General features: G+C 39.9%; 1 protein-coding gene across 2 annotated transcripts; it reads right to left on the reverse strand.

The window, feature by feature from the left end:
* Positions 1 to 2,611: 2,611 nt before the first annotated feature.
* Positions 2,612 to 27,678, reverse strand: LOC106907071 (uncharacterized). 2 transcript variants are annotated; one of them, XM_014972602.2, is made up of 20 exons: positions 26,616 to 27,678; positions 25,470 to 25,569; positions 25,320 to 25,359; positions 23,165 to 23,206; positions 22,962 to 23,050; positions 22,763 to 22,859; positions 22,492 to 22,634; positions 22,223 to 22,395; positions 21,182 to 21,285; positions 20,622 to 21,094; positions 20,475 to 20,538; positions 19,057 to 19,114; positions 18,925 to 18,973; positions 18,517 to 18,840; positions 18,285 to 18,380; positions 14,257 to 15,820; positions 10,226 to 10,776; positions 10,024 to 10,094; positions 9,844 to 9,931; positions 2,612 to 4,441 (listed from the first exon to the last, which is right to left on the reverse strand). In XM_014972602.2, the coding sequence occupies exons 1-20, from the start codon at positions 26,779 to 26,781 to the stop codon at positions 3,487 to 3,489; spliced, it is 5,247 nt and encodes a 1,748-aa protein (XP_014828088.2). In that variant the 5' UTR covers positions 26,782 to 27,678; the 3' UTR covers positions 2,612 to 3,486. The 2 variants fall into 2 exon arrangements, with proteins under 2 accessions (XP_014828088.2, XP_014828087.2); XM_014972601.2 differs by having other exon boundaries at positions 22,760 to 22,859.
* Positions 27,679 to 27,922: the final 244 nt, after the last annotated feature.

The following is a 27,922-nucleotide window of genomic DNA, read 5'->3' on the forward strand; positions in this document are numbered from 1 at the left end:
GTCACAAAGTCGGCCTTCTATCACCTGAAGAACATTTCTAGGATTAGAAATGCTATGTCTCAGTGTTCAAAAGACCCTTAAATATTTTAAGTTTGGTGTTGAGTATTACTCTTGGTATTATGTGTTTTCTGTTCAGCGTTACTTTTGTCCCTTAATGCATACCGTAGTTAGGGCAGTGATGACATCGACACGTAACCGACGTTGCTGATATCTGGTGGGGAAGTTTGGTAACTGAACCACTGCGCTAACACGTGGGAAAGACTTGGAAGATGTGTGTTCTCCTTATAAGTGCGTCATTGATGAGTAAATTGCAATATTTGAGTGTTTACTGCAGCTAAATGAGTGATTTGATTTGAAGTTTGTTTGCTATTATTTCACCTGTTCCTAAGTCCGAGCTATCTGCTACGTGTGTATTGTATTGCATTGTGTTGAACGTACATATCTACTTTCAGTGGAGTAGAGGCATGGTTATTAGTTAACTATGGAGGTAACTTGCCTTAGTTTGCTTAGTAATATTGCTTTAGAGGTTTCCTTCTTAGTTTATCTAAGATATTGTGGCATGGTGTAATGATAGGACACCTTGAACTTATTTTCTGTATTTTTGTTTATTCTAGGAAACCACACACACCTTCATGTAGACACACATTTATGCCCATCCATGTTCATTGGATCAGTATCTGTGATACAGTTTGGAAAACAGAGCAGTTAAAGGATCCTTCCTCGTGTCTTCATTAAAACATCTGCTGCACCTCATCCTAACATCTGGTCCTGAGCTGAATTCTGGCCTAAGTGGTGTTCTGGCCGACACTCCAGGTTGAGAGCGGTGACAAACCTGAACAGCGCCTAACAGTCCTTCAACTTTAGAGCAAACTCACCTACACTCAGCAAAATCTAGAGAAACTCATTCATGCGTTTATCTTTAGTCGCATTGATTACTGTAACAGCATCTTCACAAGTCTGTCCAACAAATCAGTCCTCCAGCTGTAGCTGATCCAGAACGCTGATGCTGATGTTCTCACTAAAACCAGGAACACCAGTTCTAAAGTCCTTCACTGGCTCCCTGTAGATCAGAGAATAGACTTTCTGTTGTTAGTTTATAAATCACTGAACAGCTTAGCACCACAATACATTAAAGATCTGCTGTTGTTGCTTCTACCTTCCAGACCTCTCGGGTCTTCTGGTTCTGCTCTGCATCCCCAGAACCAGAACCAAACATAGAGAAGCAGCGATCAGCTTCTATGCACCACAAATTTGGAACAAACTTCCAAAAAACTGTAAAACAGCTGAAACACTGAGTGCCTTTAAATCTCGACTAAAACCCCACCTGCTTAGAGTTGTATTTGAAACATGATCAATTACAAATTTAATGATGGCCCTTGACTTAATGTAATGTTTTGATTGTTGATTCTATGTTGCATGACTGTGTTTTTGTTTATGATGTAAAGCACTTTGAAATGGCTTGTTGCTGAAATGTGCTATACAAATAAAATTTGATTGATGAATTGAATTGCTTTAGTTGGTAACAAGCAATGCAATTAAGTTTATCCAACTCAACTTACTGAGATTATCCAACAAATTTAAGTCAGTATTACTCAAATCAGTTTACTTAAAATAAAGAAGTAAACTAACAATCTCTTTATTAAAAGGATTTTCCAACTCATACCTTTAGTTGAGAGTAGTTAGACAGGAAAGTGGGTAACGACAGAAAAGACATGCAGCAAAGGTCATCAGGCCAGGAATCAAACATAGGACAGCCATGTCTACAGTCTCCTTACACTCTAAAAGGTGTTTTTGGCTGTAGTTTATTTTATAGCCTTACTTCCATTAATCTCACTTAATTCATTTGGTTTGGTGATGACAACCAAATGTGCAGGTTCCACTGTACCTTATGTCTTATGCCATTCTTTGGGAAATCCATCATTCCTTTAACTGCATTTTGAAGTTCTGTAATCTGTGTACATGATGTAGCATTTTGTGATTGCCCAATGTTTAGAAAATCTAGTGAATTTAAAAATATCTTAATTGTTTTGTCATCTGTTGGCTCAAGTTGAGAGTTGAAGTTTATATAATTATCTTTAAATGCCTTTTCAGTCTCTTCTGGTTTGTATGTAAGGGAGATAAAAGATCTTTGATTTTATAGCTTGACCCAACCAAGATCCAAGATAAAAAAAATAAACAGCTTAATACAAACATCAGAACAACATTGACGTGGGCCATTGAACTGGAGACAAGACAAGAAATTCTCAGACATTTCATGTGTGAAGTAATGCAAACAAGTTACTTTAAACTTTTTGTGCACTTCGAATGCTTTCTTCAAAAGGTTTTAATCAAGAACAAACATCTTTTAGAAATGTGATTTAAATTTGAGGGTTATATTTTTATATGAAAATAAACCAAATCTAATTAGGAAACAATTCCTCCAGTTGAATATTTTTACAATGTTGTGTTTTTATCAGTTTATTGTGTTAACTGTCACCAGAAACCTATCCATATAGGTGTCCATATTTAGGCATTCCTTGCTCAGTCAGGTCCAAGTAGGAGGAAGATGAGCTGGTTAAATAATCCAGGTTATAACCATCATCTTGTGTTTAATGTAGCAGATTAAAAAGAATTTGATTTCAAAACTTTTTTATTAAAACTGAAACATGTTATTTCAAAGAACAGTTATCCTCATTTTCACACCAGTTCATCCACAAACATTCTCTGCTGCAGCAATTGCACCTCAGAAACAAAAAACTTCACAACTTATTCATCATTAAATAAACATCCTTGATTTACACAATCCAGTGTGGTCTGAATACACAACAGTCAGCTTTTTTTCACATTAATACCAGAAATTTTGTAAGCTTTAACTAAATAATGTTTTACTTCCAAAGGATTTTTTAAGGGTTTTTTTATTATTTACATTTCCTTGTGGCAACTTATTTTCTTTTGATTAAATTGGATGGAAAAGGTGTTTCATGTAGATTCAGTCTTTGATAAAACATGAACTCCCGTATAAATGAAAAAAAAAATTAAGTTGAGAATTATAATTTTCAAATAACTGTACTAAAACATGCAAAACTCCAAGCAGAGTCTTCTGGAAATAAAGCAATGACAGTTTGCTTGAAAAGCAAAAAGAACGGAGAACTGATGCAAAGCAAATCTCTGTACAGACCAACCGAAGCCGGCGGAGCAGCAGTCACATCCCTGAGTACAGTGGCTATTATTCCTCTCATTGCACCCACTGCTGTGGTCAACATGTCCCTTCTGCTCACTGACTGGTTCATAAAAATAGTGCTTCATAGTCTCTCCTGACCAGATCCAGAGACCCCAAAAGCCATCCTGAAGCAGCGTTGTCAGGGTAACTATAGACAACACTTGTGTTTGGAGCGATCCAGGAGAAAATGTCAGTTCTTCCTGAAACACTTTTACACACCATTAACTTATAGTGGAACTGAATGTTTTTTCTTTACAAACATTACTGGGATGACTGTAGAAAAGGTGTTAGCATGGAGCTTCCTCCTCCTGTTTCTCCTCCTGTTTCTCCTCCACCTCCCTGTCTTTGCTCTTTTTGTGTTTCTTCTTCTTGTGTTTGCTCTTGTGTTGTTTGGGCTCCTTGTCTTTGTCCTGGCTGCTGTGTTTTTTGTGCTTCTTGTGTTTTTTGTGCTTCTTGTGTTTCTTCTTCTTCTTGTCGGCGGTGGTGGCCGAGTCGCTGTGGTTGCTAAGCGACGGGCTCTGGGAGGGCCGAGTGGGGGACGGGCTGGGGCTGCCGCTCCGCCCCCTCTCTGGCTCCGAGCCCTCCCCCTCGCTGTAGTCTGGGACAAAGGACGCCTCGTCCGTTTCGCGGGTCAGGTCTGAGCAGAGACGCTGTCTCCTGGGCTCCGGGTTCCGGCTGTCTTCCCGTCCTCCTCCAGCAGCTCTGTCCTCTTTCCCTGCTCCTCCTCTTCCCTCCTCTCTTCCTCCACCTTTCTTCTCCTCCTCCTTAGCTGAAGATCTTCTCTCCTCTTTGGTTCCTCTGCTCTCCTCCCTCACACATTTTGCTCTGTGTGGTTTGTCTGAGTCTTTCTGTGTAGTCCTGCCAGCCTTCCCCTCCTCCTTCTGTGTCTTCCCTTTCTTCTCCCTGACTGCTCCCTTCTTCTCCTCCTTCACAGCCTCCTGGGTTTCAGCTCCAACAGACTTTGCTGCGTCATGGTGTCCCTCTCTGCCTCGGCTTTTCTCTGCCGGTGGTGAAGGGTCCTTGGTTGGTGGGCTGGGATCATCTTCCTGTCCGTCGTCGTCGTCGTCTCTCTCCCACTTTGAGCGCGGCGGTGGCTGGATGAGCGGCAGCTCCTGCGCTGGGGTGGGGGGTGGGCTGTGATGGCGGCCCCTCACAGGGCTGGCTAGAGGAAGCTCAGCAGCTTTAGAAGTTACACTCTTCTTCTGCTCTCTGTTTGATTCGAGCTTTCTCTCTGGAGCCGACCTTTTGGAAAACATTTAAGGAAATGTTAAATTGGACATTTCAAAAGCTTTAACACATTTTTAAGAGCAAAAATATATGACAAAACTGAACTGAAATGATTGGTTTCCCACAATTTCTACCTTCTTTTATTTATAGAAGCAACCAATCGTGTTCATTTTAAAACCTTGATTTAAAATGTATGAATCCTAAATAAATTCTTGACCCACTGCCAGGCTAAGTGTTGCTTGTTTTTATTAAGTACGTTTTTTTATACATGAGTAACCCCTGAATGGTGTTTGCTGTGGAGCAGTTGCTCCTGAAATGCAGTTTTATAGATCATTTATTGAACACGGTGTGAAGACGCAGGTACAGTAATCACACCACTGGACCCTCTGCAGATGACCTCCTGTCTCTCTAACTGGATGATTTGGAAGGTGTTCTAACAGAAAAGCTTCAGTGGCATCACATTTATATGGATTTTGTGAACAGTCATATTTCTTTGGAGAATACTGCACCAAGTTTTAAAAGCCACAGTGCTTGTGCTCAAAGCGAACCACAAATGTAACCACAGTCGTGCTTTCAGAGGTGCGCATTGAGCGTGCTGCAGGAATGATATGAACCAATAACTGTGGCGTGTGCGTTTACATCTAGTCGCTTCATGTCTGTGCTGCAGCTTGATATAGTGTATATGTTTCCCGGCCCAGTTGACCAGTGTGTTAGTGGGCTGGTGGTTTAGCTTGTGGAAAAGCTGAAAAAAAAAAGAAAAAGATCAACAGAATCATTTTGTTATTTTCATTCTTAACAAAATGAATTACTTGCTCCCAATCACTTTGTGTGATATCCACAAAGACACAATGAAAAGTTTATCTTTATTTGTGGAGATTTTAACATTGATTTGTTGAAATATAAAATTGGATGTCACTTGGGCATGATAATTTGTTTTAACTTTCTTTTTCTTGATTTTCTTTTGTCTGTTTATTTGTCAATAAAACTCCCTTCAGAAGTCACCAAACTAGAATAGTGTTATTTAATCTCTGCTCTATGAAGGCCTCAGAGGTTTGTTGGAGAAAATTAGAGAACAGCATCCTGAAAACCAAACAGGAAAGAAAGTTGGGCACATGCTATAAACAATTCTAGATAAATTAAAAAATAAAAATAATAATAATAATCAAGATGGGAAATTGTAAAGAGTTGATTAGAAGATAAATGGAGCTAAATTTGAGACAATATTGGTAGAAAACCTTATCATGAGTGTCAAAAGACACCCATGATTGAGGGGCTATAAATACAAATGCGTATTGCAAATTTTTTTCTTTTAGAAAACCATGTTTTCATTCATTTCATAATTATGCAGGGTTTCCCCAAGTGTATTATAAGCCTGGTGGCCTGCCAGGCTTTCCATGACCTCCCATCCAGGCTAAGCGTTTCTTGTTTTTGTTTTCAGAAAAACAAAATTTTTTAAAATTATAGTATTAGAAAATGCTTAATTTAAAAAAATAATAATTTTTTTATTGCCAGACTGCAAGTGTCTGTTGCGCTGAGCATTTCAGAGCAAAATTATTCCTTGAAGGTGGGTTTAAAACTGATGCATTTAACAGGTCACAAAGCCGGGACGCATCAAGCTGCTTTAGTTCTATTTTATTATTGTTCTGGTTATATGTCCTCTGATAAGCAAGGATAAAAAGGACTCAATTTCATCTAAATCCTCCTGAGATTGTGACATATAAATATCCGAATAGTACTTTTTAAAGGCCTCATTTCTCTGGGATTATACGTTCTAACTTTTTGGGGGTTTTCAATAGCGTTAATTGTTCATTTATTTTCCTCAGTTTTAAGTTGCTATGCCAATACTTTGTGCCTTTTCTCCAAGTTCAAAAAGTTTTTGTTTGGATCTAATTATTGTTCTCTCTCCTTGATATGTATGCATAGTGTTGTGTTTTAGTTTCAGATTCACCAATTCTCTGAACATGTCATTATTTGGTATGTTTTCTCAAGGTCAGAAATTTGTCTTTCTAAAGTATTAACCTAAACCTTATATTTCTTCTTTATTCCCTTAGTAAATTATATAATTTGGCCCCTCAGAAATGCTTTCAATGTGTCCCAAAAAATAAAAATATTTGGAGCAGATGATCTATTTGTTAAAATGAAGAAATTAATTTGTTCCCTTATGAAAGTAGAGAATTCATGTTGTTTTAAGAGGGTAAAGTTGAGCCTCCATCTGTACTTTTCTTCTACCTTGTCAGGGACAGACACCAACATCACCAATGGAGACTGATCACTAAATAAATTTGGAAGGTATTCACTATCCATCACTCGATGAAATATCTGACTGGAGATCAAAAATTATCTATTCGGGTATAGGTATTGTGTGGATGCGAACAAAACGGATAATCTCTATCCTGTGGATGCATCCGCCTCCAGGCATCTGTTAGATTTAAATCTTCCATAAATGAGATTGTTACTTTAGCTGGTTTAGAGAGGGGACAGGATCTGTCTGGAGATCTGTCAAGCACAGTACCTAAATATAAGTTAAAGTCCCCTCCAACCACAGAAACCCTGATGCTTGGGAGACCTGAAGAAAAACCTCCTGCATAAATAGACTATTGCCATAGTTAGGTGCATATATATTCATAAAAGTGCAGGATTTGACATCTACCTGAAGGGTCAGATATAATTTCAGTAGCAACAAAAGGAACATTTCAATGCAGCAAAATTGTTGTTCCTCTTGACTTTGAAGAAAAGAAAACTTTTCTAAAAAGAGCTAAAATCTCTTTTTAGCTTGTTATGCTCCCTGTCAGATAAATGTGTTTCTTGAAAGGAAATGTTATCAGGTTTAAATTTCTTCAGGTGAAAACATTTTTTCTTTCTTTTTATAGGACATTAAATGTTACAACTTTCAATGGACTTAATATTAACATTAGCTATAATGAAAAGTCAACCAGCAATTCTCCTTTCTCCAAGTAACCAACCGAAGCCAAAATGAACAAATCCTGCTCCATCTCATCTCTCAGATAGATGAAAGTATTTTTTTGGGAGGAGGGGAGGAAGATACAAAAGGGAAAGACAATAACATTTAACATTTGCCTTCTCGATTACCAGCTCAACATCCTGGCAACCAAACATAAACCTAGTGTATTGACTCGAAGGTGCTCGCCTCTCCTCCTTTCTAAATTAACATATGAGCCAAACCTGCAAGCTCTCATAACATTTATAACATTTATAATTGCAAAAACAAATGCCATCATATTTCCCTTGGAATATACATTTAGCCATCAGAGAAACACTCCTTGGCCACCCAGATGTATGGGCAATTATACATTGTAATGTAACGAATGATTGGCAAACCAATGAACTGTAAGCAATAACATTCCAAACTTTTAAAAGATTAAAACCAGTATACCATTTTTAACCAGCATACCTCCACATAATGGTATTCATTAACTCATAAAATAGAAAAGACTGGTAAACTATAACGATAGGGGCCAAATGTAATTAGAAGGATCAGGATGGATCATTGTACCGCCAGTTGTCGAGGAGCCAGTATGGATCTGATTCACTGTTTCTGGAGAAGTAGAGCTGATGGTGACCACGAGTGTTATTCGTCTCAACAATCCATCCTGCTCCGGATTCTGACTCGGTGTTAATAGTCAGTGATCCCTGGTCACGGATGCCGTTGTGCAAGGTTGTTGATGAATTTAAAGGTTTCTTCTGTGGTGTCGAAAAAGTGTCCGGTTGGACCTTCAGGTGTGCAGGATAGATGAGGTAGCAGTGCATGCGATTTGATTTATTGCTTGAAGCGCGGGGACAAGCCATTTTCGGTGTCTGGCTAATTCTGGACTCATATCAGGGAAAAAGTTCATTTTCATCTTGTCGAAGCAGACATTTCCTCTCTTTTTAGCCAAAGCCAAAATTTCCTCTCGATCTTGAAATCACAGGAGACGAATCAGGACGGGGCTTGGGGTGGTACGAGGTGAACCACCTCGTACCACCCTTGTGTCACGGTCCTATGTGCTCATTCAATTTCCACCTCCAACCGCTGAGCTGGAGGTGGAGGTGGAAATTATGAAGATGCCTTTGGTATCCAAGTTATGAAAAATTTCACAGGGTATGTTCCCTTTTAGTTCCAACACCTGAATATTATTTCTCCTGCTATGATTTTCGAGCTGGTCAATTTTCTTTTTAAGGAACCCGTCATCTTTTAGCTGCTTCTTCAGCTGTTTGAGCTCATTTACAGCGTCCTCAGTATCACTGACTTGATTCTCAGCTTCTGCTACCCTTGTTAGCACTTTATCAAATGTAGCTTTCACAGGGTGTGCTGCGGTGGCGCAGGGGTTAAGCACAACCCACATATGGAGGCCTTAGTCCTTGACGCAGCTGTCGCAGGTTTGATTCCCGGCCTTGGCGACCTTTGCTGCATGTCTTCCCCCTTCTTTCATTACCCACTTTACATTCAATTAACTATCAAATAAAGGCCACTAGAGCAAAACAAAATCTAAAAAAAAAAAAAAAAAATGTAGCTTTCACTCCATTGGTCGACTCCATTCGCCACAACTTCTTTGCTAGCAACTGAGTTTTCATCCTTCTTATCCTTCTGTCGGTCTTTGCTTTGAAGTCATGAATCCATTTCACACTACTTACCTTTTATGCTTTATTTACGCAATCCATGATTTGGTTTAGCGTTGCTTTTTATCATATTAACGGCTAAGTTAGAGAACGCAGGTCGGGTACGTCTGCTCAGTTACACTGCATCCCCGAAAGTCTCCTTATTTGTTTTTAAGATTCTGTAGTTGTGGGTTTAAATATCGTTTCACTGGCGATGTTTTCCCATAACCCAGAAATATTTTTACATTTCCTGTCAACTTAACATCTTTTTAATACCAAAGCATGGTGGACCACTAGTGGACCGCCTCGGTGCCCCGACCATTGGGCTTAGCAAGTTTTCTGGGGGAAACCCTGTTATGCAACACTTTGCATGTGTTAATGCCACTCGTTGAAGTTATGGTTGGAATTAGAAACGCACAACATTAGGAAGTTATGCGAGTCTAACAATGAGGGTTGTGATAAATAATTGTATTGTCCTTCTGTTGTACATATGGCACTTTAAATAACTAGCCAACACTTATTACAATCCAAGTGTTTTTTTTGTTTTTTTTTGCAACAGGTATGTATATTACGTGGTGAGTGACATTGTAATATTGATAAATTTGCAACATATTACGTAGCCTTAGATTCAACATGATCAAATCTGGAAAACCTAAACAGGTTTGAAATTTTTTACAGGATTCTACCCTTTAATCTTTAATTGGAAGCTGTAACAAATCCACCAAAAAAACTAGTTCAGAACCCAGAAATTTCTGGATTTATAGCACATTTGGTTCAAACGACCAAAGCATTTAGTGGAAACAGAAGTAAAACAGACTGACCTGGTGGAGGAAGACACATGGCTCGGCAGGGCCTTCCGACTGATCCTGGGTTTGCTTTTCACAGCCATCTCCTGGTCTTCTTTGATTGCTGTCAGACAGCAGAAAAAATATGTTATAAACACTTTATTCATGAAACTTACTCACACTATAAGTCATCTCTTACACCGTGACTTCAATTACCTTCTCTTTGAGTAACAGTTGGTTTGTCTCCAGAGAGGCCACTCCTCTCTGTTCTATCTTTGGACCGGCTCCTGGGAAGAGAGAGAATATAATTACATCCAGCAACAAGTGTGCTCACAGGAGGAACCGATAAGTTATATTTTCTATCAGGCATGGGAACAGACAACTGTGTGGCAAGCAGCAAAGTGAGATGTATAACAACCTGTCAGGTTTAGCAGCCCTTTCTGCACCTTCCATCCTCTCCTTACAGGAACCACTTGGTTTTTCCTGATCTGCCAGTTTTTTGCAAAAGGCAGATTTCTCTCCGATTGTCATTTTATCCACAGAGACAGAGCGAGGTGCTCCACTTCCACTGCTGGGGGCTTTTCTCTCTGTCTTCACCTCCTTCTCTCCCTCCTCATCTCTGTCCTCAGATGCTCTCGGTCTGTCCCTGTCCCTGTTGGAGCCTGACTCTTTGTCTCTGTCTGAAGCAGGCGGCCTGTCCCGCTCCCTGTCTGAACCTCGTTGTCTGTCTCCGGCGCTGCTGGGTCGCTCTCTGGAAGCTCCTTTATCCAAAGATGCTGATGTCTCCTTCCTTCCTGCTCCCTCTGATGTACTTCTGTGTCTGTCTCCTTCCAAGCTGTGAAGAGCAGCGGATCGATCCGAGCCAGAAGAGGATTTCTCAGAACCGGACTGGGATCTGTCTGAAGGTGCTGCCTCACTGCTGCCTCTTCTCCCCAGATCTCTGTTAAGCTTGATCTTCCTCACTGGCTTCTGTTGACAAAAGCAACCAAGTTATTCCTGACAGTAAGGAAAAAAAAGTCAAGGTTTGAACTCAAAATAATAGACCCAAGATATCAGCTGGAGACCTGAATCAAATGGTTTTCTTTTATGGAAGACTAAAAAAAACTTTTTTTTTTGTTCTTAGATGCAATATATAAGCCTTAAAACCTATTGTTTTACTATGGGTAAAAATATGTTTTTTTTACATATTTGTTTAACTGTCACGTCGTGACAGATTACTGAGACATATAATATATGAAAAGATGATCTCCTCCACCTCCTCCCTGAGCTACTATTGCTATCTGAAGTCACACACCGCTCCTGGTCAGAAACAACCAATCAGAGCCAGGAGGAGAGTCTGAGCGCCGTCAATCATGTACTTGCTGCTAAATGTGTTAATGGTGGAGAAACAACTTTAAAGTAAGCCATTGTTGGTGGCCATGCTAACTAGCCTTAGCATTCACTATTGGCTATGCTAGCTGCAGCGTAGCAAAGAGAAAGGGTACAAGAGGGAACAAGGGTGAGCAGCGTCACATGGAGAGATGATTGACAGTACTAGGACCCTCCCCCTGGCTCTGATTAGTTTTGAAATAGAACTGGGAGTAGTTTTAATTTCTTGGGGGTGCTAAGACAAAAGTGTATTTTTATTTTAAATATATATATATATATATATATATATATATATAAATTCTTCTTTGTGTGCCTTGGAGTTTCTGTGCTGATGAATTTTTTTGTGAAGTGATAAAAGCTGGGTAGCTCTTGAATTGCTACAAAATAAAGCTGTATTTCCTCCTTCAGCCCACTGGCTGCATTGTTGACACCTTGAGATGCCATGAGACCTAAATTCTGAACATCATGGCATGGAGGGCATCCCAGTTTTCCATGTCTGGCATATAACCATTCATTTTAGCTTTTAAACTGGTTCTATTGATCCTGTGTCCAGACAGAGGGATAATCAGTAGCCCAGCATCATGACCTGTTTGTTCTGAAGATGCAGCTTCCACTTCTCTTCCTAACATGGCGCCTCCTCACCCTGACTCTCACACTGACAGGAGGAACCACAGAGCTCTGTTAGGTTAAAGTTCATCTTCTGAAGTTGGGATGTTTTTCCTCCAACAGGTTCCAGAGGAATCACCTCAAGCCAGATGTTGGACTGGATTTTATTTCAATGTCATTTGTGGATGTCAGCTACTCATTTTCAACAGTGAAGAAAGTATCATCAACATCAATATTTCCACTAAATAAGACAAAAATAAATAGCATATTTGACAGAGGAAAAGCCTCTCAGATTCTGAGCTCAAAGCAAGATGCCAGAAACTAGTTTTTTTTAAAATATTAGACAATTAATTTCACATAATTATTGCGATAGAAGCCATTTATTTAATAGATGTTTGTCCTATTAGATGTTTGTTGTGAATGACATACTCTCAAATGAACGAGGTAATTAGTCCAAGTTTGTCTTTATCGTTTAGAAACTACAGCAGCTGTAATGAGCCACAGCAAAGGTAAACAAAGGTAAAATAACCCAAACAGGTGATCAACTCCAAACCACTCCTACCTTTTTACTCTGTCCCTTTGTCGTCTAAGCACACCGTTGCCGTGGCAACCGCCTGCGCTCCGCAAGCCGAGCAGAGATTACGTTAAAAACATAACATTCAGTCCGTTACTATATCAGGTTTTCAGACTTGATATTTATTTTGTGGTTATTAATAAGCCTCCCTGAACCAGCGGTGGTTGATTAGATAATTTAAACTTATGCTCTGCTAGTCAGAGAGTCAGAGTTGGTCTTTGAGTCGCATTTTTTTATTATCTTGGTAATGGAACTGAAACACTTAGTTGCAACAATAATTACTGACACTATTGTTATTTTTGTTGGGTCATTAATTTGAATATGTTTTGTTGATTCAGACAGATCTCATGACACCCACTGTTTGTTTTTTTTGTTTGTTTTTGTTTTACAGCAGACAGCCGCTCCTCTCTCTTGACGGTACTGCACACTCACGCTAAATCTTTTACTGGTACGCAGTACCCGACTTTCACCCCTGCTCATACCATCCTGTCACAAAGAAGCGACAGTTTCAACAAATATTTAGAAAATATTTCTTTTTCTACTGCAACTTTAATGCACTATACCAAAGAGCTTCTGGGACATGTTATAGTAAAAAATAAAAACTATTCCACATTTTTCACTTCCAACACCAATATCTCAGGTTTAGTATCAGCCAATACCAATCAGATACATAAAATCTGACTTAAAAGCTCTTAAAAAAAAAAAAAGACATGTCATAAATTACAAATTTACGCAATAACCCTGCACAAGTACACTTAAATACACCAACATCTTCACAAGCTTGGTCAAACATGTAAAAACACAACTTTATTTTGTTTAGTCAGTATAATTCAGCCAATGTAAAATAAATAATAAAGCATGATGCTGGTCAGAGCACAAAACAGAGAAATTACACAGAACAAATTTGCCCTCATGTATCGGGCACATTGTCTAGAATTTTTTTCAATATTGGATCCAATACATATAACATATATCAATATTGGATGAATGCATCTCTAAAAACAACCTCTTCCATGTAGAAGCCCTTGCAGAAAGAAGACAACAAAAGCTAAATCAATTTTTCCATTGGTTTATAGATAGTAGGTGCATATTCTTTAAGCAGGGCTCTGTGCATGTGAGTGTGTGTGAATTGCCCTAGCAACTGCCATAGACATCATAACAAGAAGGTTGAACAGATAGTAAAGTTGCTGAATCTGTAGTTTTCAGGCTACGTCTGACAGAAAGCATTCCTTCAGTGAAAGTTTGATCATTAGCAAAGAATGCATCTACAGCTAAAAACATCCTTCTAATATCGACACGACAAGCTCAAGAATTGATTCATCATGATTAATTCTTTTAGCCCTAAGCATTTCACCTAAAACACATAAAAAAAAATATTAGGTGTTTTTAAAGCCAAATGTAAATGATGTGCAATACATATTTCCCGTGTTCATATTTAACTATGGACAGGCTCATAAAACCTCACATACTTTCTGACTTCCATTTAGTTGCATTCCCTGTCCAATGCACTAGAATCAAGTGAGTGTCTCATTCCCAGTGGTCTGTAGAAGCCAATGACATGCTGAAGGGCAATCCTTTCATTAGATTCAGGTATGAAGGAGCAGAGAAGCATCTAGAACAGGGGTGGGCAACTCCAGGCCTGGAGGGCCGGTCTCCCGCAACTTTTAGATGTGTCTCTACTTCAACACACCCGAGTCAAATAATGATGTCAGTAGCAGGACTCTGGAGAACTTGACTGCACTTAGGAGGTGATTCAGCTGTTTGATTCAAGTGTGTTGGACCAGGGAGACATCTATGAGTTGCAGGACACCGGCCCTCCAGGACCAGGATTGCCCACCCCTGATCTAGAAGTTCAGAAACAAACACAAAGCTCTGCTCAGAAGCTGTTGAGAACAACTCACCGGACTGTCCAGCAGAGGTCCTCGGTCTGCATCTGTTCGGCCCAGTTCTCTGGTCCCTGACAGAGGAATTAAACTGGGCCTGTCAGAAGGGGGTGGGACTCTGTGAAAGGGGTTTGCATGCAAGTGTGTGTGGGGAACTGGACCGGCTCCATCTATTCTCCTCAGCTTGTCAGGGGGTCCAAGTAAAGAGCGACAGTCGTCCCCCATTCTCCTCCGACTCTCTAGTGGGGATGGAGGCCGCAGGAGCAGTGGAGGTCTGTGCCCAGGGAGGAGGAGAGCAGCGCTCTTGGGATCTCTCCTGGTCTGTGAATCACGACCGGACCGGGGGCTTTCTTGGAGGGAGTGATGAGGTAGAGGTTGATTCTGGGAGGCCGTGGGAGGGGTCTTCACAACAGGTTTCACTGTAAAGCTTTTAGACTTCTCTTTCTTAGGGGCAACTGAGACGGAAGCATCATCCGGCTTGGTCTTGGCAGTCTTACCCGGTTTGACAGCGGATGAGGAGATCGAAATGTCCTTCTTTGTGGTCGCCACTCCTTCTCCAGGCTTTTTCTTGACCTTCTCACTCTTTGCTTTGACGACCTGCACTTTAACTTTAGCTTTCACTTTTGGACCCTTGTCCTTCTTTGTTTTGTCAGTCTGGGTCTTTGATCCTGACTTGGCAGCTGGTTTAGCCGGAGCAATTGGGCCTTTGGAAGATGTTCCTTTAGGCATCACGGCAACACCTGTAAGGAGGGGCCTTGAGGAGATAGGAGGAGTCTTAGTGTTGGATATTTCATCCATTGGCTCATCTCTAACAGGCGTAGCGTCACCTCTGTCTACAGACTGCTGCTGCTCTGCTTCCTCTCCAGGCCTCTTCTTTTTGATTTTCTTTGACTTGAGGACTTTAGTGCTGGACTTGGCTCCTGATGAAGAAGATGATGTGGGGTTGTGAGGTAACCCACACCTCTCCTCTTTGCCTCGTCTTCCTCGTCCCTGGGGAGAATAATCTCTGGATGACGCAGATATTTTCTCCCGCTCTCTGTCTCTGCTGCCATGACCTCGATGATGCAGAGGGGGGTGCTGGTTGTCAAAGTCTTTGTAGTATTTGTTGTACCAGTCTGCGTACTCCTTCTCCCATTGTCTGTACCGTTCTCTGTCCCAGCGGTCGTGACTTGCAGGACTGTGTCCCTTCAGCTCGTATGCTAGTAACTCCCGAGGAGGGGGCTTTCTTCCGCCGGGGCTGCGGCTCCGATAGCCGCCGGGGGAACGTGACCGTGTTCGAGACCTGTAGACTCTGGGCCCTTCTGCTCCGTCCCAGCCTCCAGGTCGATAAAAAGGTGAACGTGGTGAGCCGGAGCGCCGGTAGCCATAAGACCTTGAGCGAGAGCGGGACCTTGTCCTTGAACGTCCATAACTCCGTCCATTCCGTCTGGAGTAAGGGGAACGGGGATAGGATCTGCCATGGGAGCGAGAACGGGACCGACTGGGAGAAAAAGAGTAAGACCTGGATCTAGATCTGGAGCGGGAATATGGAGAGCGGCTGAATGGAGAACGGCTGAATGGAGAACGGCTGTAGGACCGGGATCTGAAAGAGAGCAAGTTATTCAACAAGTCAGAAAAACGTATAATCCCACTGCAGTGTGGCGTCACGAGTGCAAGATCCTTTCCCCATCTCCAAGTTAGGGAGCAAAAAGCTGCTCAGCGACGTTGACTACCATTGGTTTTAGTTAACATTCTTAAGCATAAATATAACCCTCCCGACCCCATTAGGGACATGTGTGCGTGTGTGTGTATATGTATGGATGGATGGAAGCTTAAATATACGGCTGATACATAAAAGAAAAAGGGACGCCATGCTTTACTACTAATTGTCAACACTACAACAACTAAATAAGGTCAGGAAAAAGTTTTAATTTAAGAAAAGAATTTGCAAGGCGATGCAAGTAGTTCAGTTATTTGACTCCAACTACTTTAACATTTAGATGTGATGTAGATTTCTCTATGTTTCGGTTCCATTCAAAACCAAAACACTTATACCCCAACTGACAGATCTTCAGTGGAGCAGGTGTTTAAATTAGCTAATCAACCACCGCTGTGTTAGATTAGCTTCAACAGCGGTAGCTAATCTGCACAGATCACTTAACTATAATGGCTTTAATAAACATCAAGCCTGAAAACATAATACTGTAACGGACTAAATGTTCTGTTCTCCCTGTGGGAAATGCTTGCATGTTTTGTTTTATTTTTCTTTCACCGCTCTACATTGGCAGCACATTGAAGTTGCTCTGTACTTTTGTTGGGATCTTTTCACTTTTTCAAACTTTCATTCCTGTCTCTTTGGACAACTGCTGCTTCTGGTTTGGATACTGTGTAGTTGGAGTCATTCATTTAATTTCCCTTTGGGATTAATAAAGTATTTTGAATTTGAACTTGGTGTTGAATCCTGATACATTAGCAGCATTGTTGTTAGTTGCCATAACAATGAGTCTGTATGGAGCATAGCGAACAAAGATTGAGAAAAAAGATACAATTGTTTTTCAGTTATTCTTTAACATTTTTTGTGTTATTTTTCCCGTGGCACACTGCACTGAATTAATACCTACATCTCTAGGTTTTATTTTAACACAATTGTTTTACAGCAGCAGCAATGGATGGCATGTAAAAGAATTGTCTATTGCTCTACAGTGTGGGGCACATGCACAAGATTTCCAGATGTAATAACAATGATATGCAACAGGTCAGTAGTTAAAACACCAAATACCGCAAGCTATACACAGTGACTCTAGAATAAGCCTGGCGCAATATGCAATTAATCCCATAATAAATTAAACTGAGCTTTATCATTTCCATTCTGGTTAATATTTTTGAATACCAATTTTGTTTCAAATTCAAACTATAGATCCCAAAGGGAAATTAAATAATGAAAAATAAAATGTTTACAGAGACGCAATCCTTTTTATTTATGATTTGGGTTGTGTGTGTCTGTATTTTCTGTTTTATTTATTGGCTTTGTTTTTCATTTTGAATATTTAAAATATCTTCCAGTTTCAGGATGGCAAGGCTTTCATGAGGACCCTGTTTCAGAAAGCAGAGTTAACAACCTCCTTGTAGAAAGCAGCAGCTCTGAGCAAACCTACCCAGCTGTATGATAATCAGGGTTTTTGGTTTCAGAACAGGAGATATCAACTAGGTAAATCCATTCTGAGTCAAGTTACCCATGAACTAAGTGTGAGCGAGAATATAGAAAAGCACTCATCAACGGAATGCAGATAACATGATTCAAATAGCAGCTACTTATAAATGTTAGACCCAATGATGTACAGCTCAACAGTGGGAGGGCTCATATTTAAAAAGCTCTATTATAAAATTCAAATTTGCCTATAAATAAGCTTTTCATGCCTGAAAGCAATAACATAAAGAAACCAGCCAGGGATTAAACCCTGGTGTTCGGTAGAACCTCATCATGTTAATGTGAGTAACAGATTCACATTCACCTCAAAGACGCCTCAGCTGTACATCCAGTTTATGTGCTACAGTAACTTTTCTAACAAGATCTGGTTAGCATTCAAACAAAGTGCAGCACAAAGAATGTCCTCGTTGTGTTATATGAGTGATGTGCGGGCAGAAGATTTAACTATGACAAAAACCAGTAACGCTAGAAAATATATTAGACGGGGAACAATAAAACACCTAACTGCAGTGCGGTCACCCTCGTCCGACAGGGATTTCTGCAGAGTACCTACTCTCCAACATGTACAGGCTCCCACAGAAAAGAACACTTCATTTCTGATGCTTTCCTTGTGCCAGGTTTCAGCTAAAACATAGAACAAACTCAGGATTTGTTCAAACAATCCTGCTGCCGAACAGGGATGGTTCACGGAGTACTTTGCGGTAGTAAGTTGACTCCAGATAGCTGATACACAGCTTTCTGAAACGGAAAACCCAGGATATGCACATAGTTACCCCAGAACTTTCTCAGAATTTTCACTTATCCTGCTTTCTGAAACGGGACACTGGAGTCAGTGTAGAAGTTTTTTCACAAGGTTTACCTGGAATATGACCGTCTTCGTCTCTTTGATGCATTTCTGTATTTCATGAGTTCTTCATGGAAATCTTTAGTGAACTCATCCAGCTTAGACGTAACTCTGTTATTGGCAGGGAACAGAAACAGTCATCATCCCATTTTACCCTCTACTGCTTTCATTCATGTCATAATCTCCTACTAAGCTCTGGAGTTTAAACAACAATTACTAAGCAGCAAAGCAAAAACCAAATGCGTACTTGTCCTGTCGATGGTGCCTTTGTCTGTAGAAGTCTTCTTTTGAGAGAGGGGGTTGTGGCAGGGATGGAGGCAATGGCATGAGAGGGGGCTGGGCACCAGGAGTGACCCAGGGGGGGTTAAGGCCAGGTGGACCAGGGGGATAAACAGGCTGAGGCTGGAAACTAATAGCAGGAGGGGGAATGAGACCCGGCCCTGCACTGTACTGGGGAATGTAGGTCTGCGGTGCCGGTTGGTATAGGGCAGCTGGGTAGACTTGGGGTGCGGGGGCAAGAGCAGGAGCGCTCTGCACATGAGAGGAGGGATGCTCTCCTCTACTTCTGTACCTGAAAAAACAAACAAAAAAAAGGATGAGGGAAGCTTCCTATACAAATGGAAGAGACCGGAGCGCACTGGTGGAGAGGTCTTACCAGTGTCTGTTTCCTCCTCGGTGAGACTGGTTGGATCGTGGTTGGTGACCTAACAAAGCATAGATATGGTTCAGATAAAAACAATCTTTTTAAAATATTTAAAAAGATGGTAATAAATAAAATGCTTCTAACCTGATGGATGGCTTGGTCTTGAAGGAGGCAGGTGGCCAATAACAGGTAAACTGTAGCTCTGTGGAAAACATTAAAGACATTTCACAGCTTACAGATTGTTGTTTTCAGTTGAGTTTCTGCTTACATGTAAGTCTAAATGCTTTATCCAAAATTTACATTTGAAGTAGGGCTGCACAATAAGAAAAACTTTTGAAGGCAACAACATTGAATATTGTGATGAAATCAGTTGTGATTCATCCAATGCGATTTGTGTCCAGAATTCGACTCTGCCTCTGTTCAACCGGCTAAATATCACCAACATGTCAAATCAAAGTTCATAACACAGAGAACACAATAGCCAATAATCATTGTACTCTCCTCGGTCCACTGTGATAGGAATATTGTAATGTTGATCGATTTGTAATAAACTATGCAGCTTTAATTTGAAGCTCAAAACCTCTTTGTAGGGCTACATAAAGAAATCAGCTCATAAATGAAATGAGATCATTTAAAGGTTGACTGTCCCAATTGGATATTCAAAAATCTGATATTTTTTTGATCTGTGAACCAACCATACCCAAAAGTTAATAGATTGCACAGACAATAGAGCAGTGTTACAAGAATGCACTGATTGCAGTTTTCACCCTGAATGCAGATCTTTCAAAAGCCTGACCCACTGATTCCGATTTTGGCAGCTGCCAATTTTTTTGGTCTGAAATGTCTCTAAATATGTCAAGAAAGTCGCTGAGTTGGCCGCAATGGGTGACATGACCAGGTCTGCAAATGTACAGGTTTGTCAGTCAAACCTCTCTCACAGCAGACCAAGAGAGGACAGTGGCTGATTTTTAGATCTTTGCTAAGTAGATAAGATCGATGGATAAAATCGGCTTCACATTAAACATCAGCCGATTTATCTGTGAGTCCCCAATTCTTACAGCAGAAAAGCCTAAAAGAACCCATTTCCACTAACAATGTGCTGTTTATATTAAGCAAGAAAATACAGTGTTAAAAGCTCTTTAGAAATGAAACTATTCTATAGTGGGCATATAGCCACCATGTACAGGTTATTTCACTCATTTGCTTAAATTTTAGTCATTTATTCCTAGAGTTTTAGTGTTTGAAAGGAGTAATTTGCAACAAATCTCCAGTTTGTGGACAATTAATAAAATTGATGTTAATTACAAGTCCAATATCAAAAGATTGCAGTAGTTTGTTTTATGTATGTTTATTATAGTTCCTACAAAAAAAAATGCATCAGCAGATCAAAGCATGACTGCTGCAGAACAGCGAACAATAACCCTATAATAAATCTTTACCTTTAAGCTATTTTTTTAAAACCTTAAGCTGTGTTATTGTGTTTTGAACAAGCACTGAGTAAATTGATCAGTAGCTCAGAAAATGAACAACAACATGATTCAACCTTCTTCACAAAAACTCACCTGTGAAGGTCTTTCAGGTGTTCCTGAAGAAGCTCGTTTCACCCGAGCTTCTGGAACGGACTCCCTAAAGACAAACAAAATGATTGAAGAGGAGTTTTGCTTATTAAGGACACAAGCTGAAAACCAAACATCCTTGGTTCCACTTACCCTGGAGGGGGTGGTTCACCCTGACTGTTTGAGACCGCAGGTAAATGGGGGTCAACAACAGGAGCAGCAACTGGTGACGCCTCCTCATGGTCAACAGCAGGAGCAGGAGGAGGAGAAGGACTTGGAGTCACAGGAGCTGATGAGCCGTCAGGACCACATGGAGCAGCAGAGGTGGTGGAAATGGGTGGAGCAGCAACAGTAGTAGAAACGGAAGGAGCAGGAGCAGTGGTGGAAACAGGAGGAGGAGCAGAGACCAGAGGAGTAGTAGCAAGAGGACGAGGTGCAGGGGGCGGGACTTCCACTTTAGGAGATATTGCTGGAGCAGGTTGAGCAGCATTGGCCAGGAGGGGATCCTGCTGTCTAGACAGCAAAGGTCTGACCAGCTGAGGACGAGGAGGAAGAGGAGTTGCGTGTTGGACCTGCTTCCGGCCATGTTTGGTGTAGCCAGTCTCATTCTTAAAGTTGTTCACAGCCTACAATAAACCAAGATGTTAAAAATCACTTCTAAGAGTAAAGCTCACCCAAAAACTACTTTAGAAAAGTCACGCAAGTAAATTTACCTGTCGAAGAAACTTGTTGGCAATGAGATTATCTGGCGAAACATCCGACTGTTTGCAGCTGTAGCAGATGTGCTCCTCGGAGTCTAGCAAAGCAGTTCTGATACCTGGAAATGAGCAGGCCACCATGGAGGTTTAAATATGGCATCTCAACGTTTTCAGCAAAAAGTATGCTGAAAACTTTTTGCTGGTGGCATTCAAGGTGGCATCTCAATGCCACCTTGAATGTATTAAGATCAAAAAACTATGAATACAGGGGATGATTGGGAATCCTGTTTTATTAAAATTAAGCATAGAAAAAAAAAACATTTCTGTGGTGCTTGTGGCTCTTGGCAGTAGGTGCACATGGCGTTACAGATGCACTTACTCATGGCAGATGCAAAAAAAAGAAGCCAGCTAGTAAGGGTATTTCAAGTCATAGAACACAATGATGACGTCACTGGGATTGCAACTTTTGACTGACAAAAGTCTGGCAAGAAAAAAACATAAAATATACAAGATAAAAGTCTCATCGTGACAAAATTTAAAACCTGATTAATGTATTTAAGGCTACCTTATATTTTTGATAAACTTAAAACATTATAAAGGACTAAACATTCAAAACTTTAAGACTTTTTAAGGATGCATGGACAGGTTGTTAATGAAAACTTCTCTTTATGATGCTCAAAATATGACACTTCAGAGCTCATCTCTTTCTACAAGTTTTCCCTTCAACCAATACACCATGACAGATTAAGAGTAATACTAGTATGTAGTTAGTCTGGAAAGGGTTAAAGTTAATTTAAAAATAAATGAAGCGCCATTAAAACTTTACCTCATTCAAAACAGTCAAGTTTTTATTTTATAAAACCCAGAATGATTCCTCAGTCACGGTTAAACAGATTCACTTAAACAAGAGATGAGGTCAGAGTAAAGGCATTTCAACCTTAGAAAAACTTATTGGTGAGAAAAAAAAATCGGATCTCTAAACTGAATAATGACTGGCTGTTTTGCATGATTAGTGTCACTTGTATAAGCTGTGTTGCTGACTACTCAACAACTCACAGTCGTCGCAGTAACTGTTTCCACAGCAGGGTATAACCACAGCGTCAGTCATCAGGTCATTGCAGATCGGACACAGGAGTTCATCAGGGATCGGGTCTGAATCATCCTCAGATGACGACTGGTCGTGGGGAACAAACGGAGGTCGTTCCTTTTTTCCTTGAGCATAGGCCTCCCTGTCAATCAAGATTGAGTTTTTGTTATTTTAAAAAGTCTTGAGTTGTTAGACAAGAGAAAATACTTGGAGAAGGAAAACTGACTGCATTACATACGCATCTATAGCAGGTATAGCATATTCTCCAGTGCTGGTCAACATTGCTCCCTTAGCGCCTGGGTCAGCTTTCACCATGAAGCTCTGCGGTATCCCCTTACTGATCCTCACTGGTTTGGGACCTTCCACACTTTTATCTTGTACCTAACAAACAAAAGCAAAAAATAAATAATCTACTGTCATTACAAGCATGATAAGACCTCAACTCTCATCAATCAGACATGTGCTAAGGAGTTAATACTACTGATTATTACAACTAAAATGTTTACCACCATTAGCAAGGGGCAATGCCGGATGTAGTGGCCAGTCTTGTTACACCGGAAGCAGGTATAATGAGCCGGTGGGGGTCCAATGGCTTTCTTGGAGTAACTAAGAGAAATTGACTTATGTGAATCTCTACACAAAACATTTACATAGAACATTTACACACAGGACAGCCCGATTAGTAAAGAAAAACATCCTTTTACTGACTTTATTGGATCATAATCATGGTTTGATTGAGTCATCATGGCTTTAATCTTGTCCTCCTCTGAAGCATTTGCATCAACCAGGTTTGGTGTCTAAAGTGCATAATGAAAAGATGTGAACATTGAACCAAAAAGCAAATATTAAATTCTCTCCTTAACTCCAACCACAAACATCTTTGAAAAACATTTAAAAAAAAGAAGATGTACCTTAGCAAGCTGAGCGAGAGTCAAAGAAGGAGAAGAGTCCGTCTGCAGGAAAATCAATAGTATACAGATTAAAAATGTTAACTTATCTAGCCGACACACACTGGAAGATGAGAGCACAGACAGTTCACCACATCTGTGTCCAGTCCACTCAAGTCTTCACAACATCAGCAGCATATTGTCAACACACTTAGGCAGCAAATCAAATGTTCAAATCAGGAAAGTGATTATTAATAATCAGGGCTTATTAAATTATTATAAAAAAGGGCTTATTGTTCAATATTTCTCCAAAATTGGATTCAAACATCTGTCCAAAATAGATTATACTGACAAAAATGTTTTACTGTGTTTTTTTGGAATCTGTCCCAAGCACAGGCACTTCTATTCCCTTTAGAGGTATCAGAAGTTTTACAGTAAAAACACCAGGGAAAAAAAAAACAACTAATTTTACCTAATTTTTTCATAAGTGCATTCCTTTAAATTTGTGATAATCAGCCAGATATGTATCATTTATGGGTTTCTATCAGGAGAAAGCAATCAACATAATTGGGTTTGGTAAACACAGTCAGGTTTACTCTTACTATGATTCCACATGAAGCTGAATCATTTCTGCTACATAAGAATAAAGGCACGTCCATGAAGCTGCACATGAATACACCTGACCCAGTCAGAGACAGAGTTCCTTCATCTGGCTAATCCTCCTAACCAATTCAACAATTGGAGAATTGGTGTTAATTTAAAATATGTGCTTTTCAGACTAAAATGTAAACTTATTTTAATAAGACTAATCATGGAAAACTGCATCTTTTAAGCTTTCCCTAAAAACAGGCTTCAGGCTGTCTACAGAAAAGACGGCATCATAAGCATCTATTTCAGAGTTGAAAGTAAATCTAAAATACAGACAAAAAATTGAGCTTGTTCTGTCCTGCTTTTAAAAAGGCTGTTCACAAATGGCACATGAGTAGAAGGGGGCACCAGCATTTAAATAAAAATAATAATATAAAAAACCTGTAGGATGCCTTGGAGCGAATACACAGGGATCTGGTGCAAGTGGTTCTGACAGAGAACCACTGAAGAACTTTATTGACAGGTTCTGCAGCTTACAGGACACACGACACCATTCCACCTCTCTCTGCAGTAACCGTGGAAGGCCTCCAGAAACTCTCAGGGCATTCGTCTCACAACATCACAGGTTCGAGAACAGATTACAGAATCTTAGCAAAAGGAGCGTCATCAGGATCACCTTGTAAAAATAATCTCAACAAGTCCTAATTTTCTTGAAGTCAAGAAAATCAGCTCAAAATTAGCTATTGAAAAAATAGATCTTAAAAGCTAAAAGCTCAGCTGCGTAAAGCTGAGGGTTCGAAAGCCTAAAGGGGGTATGTGCAGACCATCCTTAAAGCAAGGCGCAATGAATATATTTGTGATGAAATTGTACAACACAAAAGTGACAGATAAGTTATGGGAAACCATTTGAACAGATTTATGTTTATGCACAAAAAACTTTGTGAACAAAAAAAACCTGACGGATCTACTCAACTTACACAACTTCAGTCCTTAAAGTGGAATCAAAATTAATAACAATAGATCTCAGGCACACTTTAATTCCTTAGGTTCTTAACCAGATAAAATATGTTCACAGAAATCAACAATGACAATAAATTATCAATACAAAAATACCACAATTTTTCTTACAAATACCTTAAAACATTGGTCATAAAGCAGGCTACAAATCCACTTCATTATGAGACACAGGAAAGATTCGATCTTTTGTGAAAACTATAAAGTGGCAACAATTCAACAGTCATTTCAATGCATATAAACAAAATGGCTGATTTGGTTCTTTAACGCCATCGCCTTTAGTCACCATTTACATTAAATTGCCATTTCCAAAATAGAACTGAAGAACTTGTTTTCAGAGTAACAAATTATTTCAGCTGTGGTGACTTCAACAAGCCCCTTGCCAAGAAACACGTTAAATAACAAGGTGATAATCTGAAGAACAACAAAATCAATATATAGTAAACAAGTGAACAGAATATTCAACTGGATTTCTGTTGACATAATGTTCTCAAGATAAGTGACTAAAGCCAGATAGAGTGGGAGAGAGAGATGTGAGGAGGAGGACAAAGTGTTGTTCTGGGTTTGTTTTACATACGGGTCTGGAAGATCCAACCACAGCTGTGTCAGAACGATCTCTGCAAAAACAAAACAGCGAACATTAGCCAAGTTAGCTATGAACCAGAAACCTAAAGAAAATATCTTCCTCAAAGCTAAAACATTGATTAGTGAATACAAACATACGCACACAATGAACGTCCTGCCAGCAGGCTTTACTCCACCAATCGGAGTGCGGCGGACGATGACAGACGAGTGTTTTGGGATGTGGGCCTCATCATCTGTGTATTCTAAAAAAAAAATCGCAAAGCCATCATTAAAATTCTAAAACTTGTGGACAAACAAACATTTATCAACAATATGTGCAGAACTGGGATTGAAAAATATCTATCTCTGTATCTGTGGTCATTTTGCTCCTTTGTAGTTGCCATTGTTACATACAAAACTTCTTTCCTTGTTAAAAAAAAAAAAAGGAACCATAGCTGCTAGTATTTTTTGTGCTGTCCATGCATCGACTTGTATCCACCTTGGGGGCACTTAATAGCCACCTGGACAACTGATGACGAAATAAATTTCAATGTTCTGCTCAATGGAGTAGATGACGTACCTAAAACATAGGGGGACTTTGCTGTATTTTGCAAATTTTTAGAAAAAAAATTCCTTCTAAAAATCTGTAATCAGTCAAAATTAAAAGATCAGTGATTGGCCAGAAAAACACAATCAGTGAACTCTTAATAGCTAACTACTAAATTGACACTGGAAAATGGTAACGTGTTGATATAAGATACTGATTCACTTTGGTTAAACAGCAAATTGATTTATAGTTTTAATATATTTTTTTATCCGTGTAACAAATACAAATGACATCTAATATGAATAGTACAGCGATTATTGGGACAGTTAATGTTGACATTTTGCGCTTACTTTAAAAGACATGTTAACATTGTTAGACTGGGAGGGCTTTATGACTGAAATAATATCTACGTGTAAGAAGCAGTTTGGCCTAATGTCTGATTAGGTCGGGGCTCAGGTGGCCCTCAAAAGGCTCTTAACTAAAATAACTTAAGATATGGAACAAAACAAAAAAAAGAGCATTTTACAACTGCTTTCTCCACTCCTGCCTCATCATCAACATTAGGATAAATTAGTTCTTCAATATTAAGTCACTTTTAACAACAGCAAGAGAATAATCACATCAACTGCCCGAATACATATCAAAAACATTTAGGCCACTTTACGCCTTTTATTCAATACTACATTAAAGCATAAAACAACACACATGAGTTTTCTTCCATCATGTTATCTTACAGAATCAATTTGTCAGCAAATAAAATACCTTCTCGCGTCTGCGCATTGGTGATTTGCAGGTCGCAGTCTGTGGCCTTGAGGCGCTCCCGGGCCATAATCTGCTTCTTAAGCTCGCTAAGTGTAATATGCAGTCCATCGAACGTGACTGTGTTGTAGTCCAGTTTGGAAGAAAATTTATAGTGAACACACGACATTTTTACAGGTCTACTTATAACCTCAATCAAGCACAAGATAAGGGAAAAACAGATCTGTTATATAAAAAACAGCGTCAACACTGAACACATGAGGCTAAATGTTTAGACTTTAATTGGTAAACCTTCTTCCAGTTTGTTGAAACACTCCTGACAAGAGAAAGGTCTAAAGTGTGGTAAGGCTCAGCTCGCAGAGGACGACAGAGTCCGTATCAAGTAAGTGCCACAGAAAAATGTACGAAGTACGAGACCAAAGTTCATGAAAACACATTGTAATGCCACCAAATCCAAGAGAGCTCATGCAGCACAGTAAATTTTACGATACGGATATAAATTAGGCCAAGTCCTTGGTGAATTGTCCTTGGTGGAAACCCAAAGCGCCACAAGCCGCTCAGGCAGCTAGCAGCGGGCCTTGACTTTCCCGAGCAACAGTCTTATTTAGTGCCGTTCTGGTGCAGTTCCTTTTTTTAAAGACTACCGGGCCCTGTAAAATAATGATTAAAAAAAAAAAAAAGTCCCAAAAATTCTGAGAAATCCTCCGAAGGAGTCCACGAGATTTTCTAGACACTACCTGACCCTACAATGTCTCTCTGATGTCGTTAGATGCGTATAAATGCTAACTAACATGCTACTGAACACATTATGAAACACCAACGGCCTAACAAAAGCTAACAGCTAACGGTAACACCCCAGTCGGCAGCCAGATAATCTTCTAATCCGTCAGTTACACGATTAGGCAGAAAATGGTTAACTTCGACGATAATATTCCCAACAGAAATGCAAGTAAGTCAGATGTTTGTTCAGTTTAAATCCATAAATCCATCTCGTTGGTCCGTGGTGCTCGTCTCCTCGCTGTTTCATCAAAATGGCGCTGGACGGAACCGGATGTATGCGGTATTTTGTTGTGGCGGAAGTCAGAATTTAGTTCTATGAATGATGTCACACATTTTCTACTTAACCAAATAAATATGTTGTTTTCTGTAGTTTATTAATAAAGCTCAAATGGGGAAAAAAGTCCTTTAAAAAAGTGGAAACTCTTTATGATTGAATTCTCAAAACACGTTGGGAGTGACTAGGCAAGAAAAGGAAACCAGAAGATTAAGAAAGCAAACTTACAACATCCTACACCTTCTCAAGAAAATCA

This window comes from Poecilia mexicana, unplaced genomic scaffold, assembly GCF_051168715.1.
Source record: "Poecilia mexicana isolate PSO_F unplaced genomic scaffold, ASM5116871v1 scaffold_1, whole genome shotgun sequence".
Taxonomy (NCBI): Eukaryota; Metazoa; Chordata; class Actinopteri; order Cyprinodontiformes; family Poeciliidae; genus Poecilia; species Poecilia mexicana.

Coding starts and splice junctions, on each gene's coding strand:
- LOC106907071 (XM_014972601.2), bottom strand. CDS start 26,781: ATGTCGTGTGTTCACTATAAATTTTCTTCCAAACTGGACTACAACACA. Junction 25,570..26,615: donor CAATGCGCAGACGCGAGAAG/GTATTTTATTTG, acceptor TTTTTTTTTTAG/AATACACAGATGATGAGGCC. Junction 22,396..22,491: donor GCTATACCTGCTATAGATGC/GTATGTAATGCA, acceptor CTTGATTGACAG/GGAGGCCTATGCTCAAGGAA.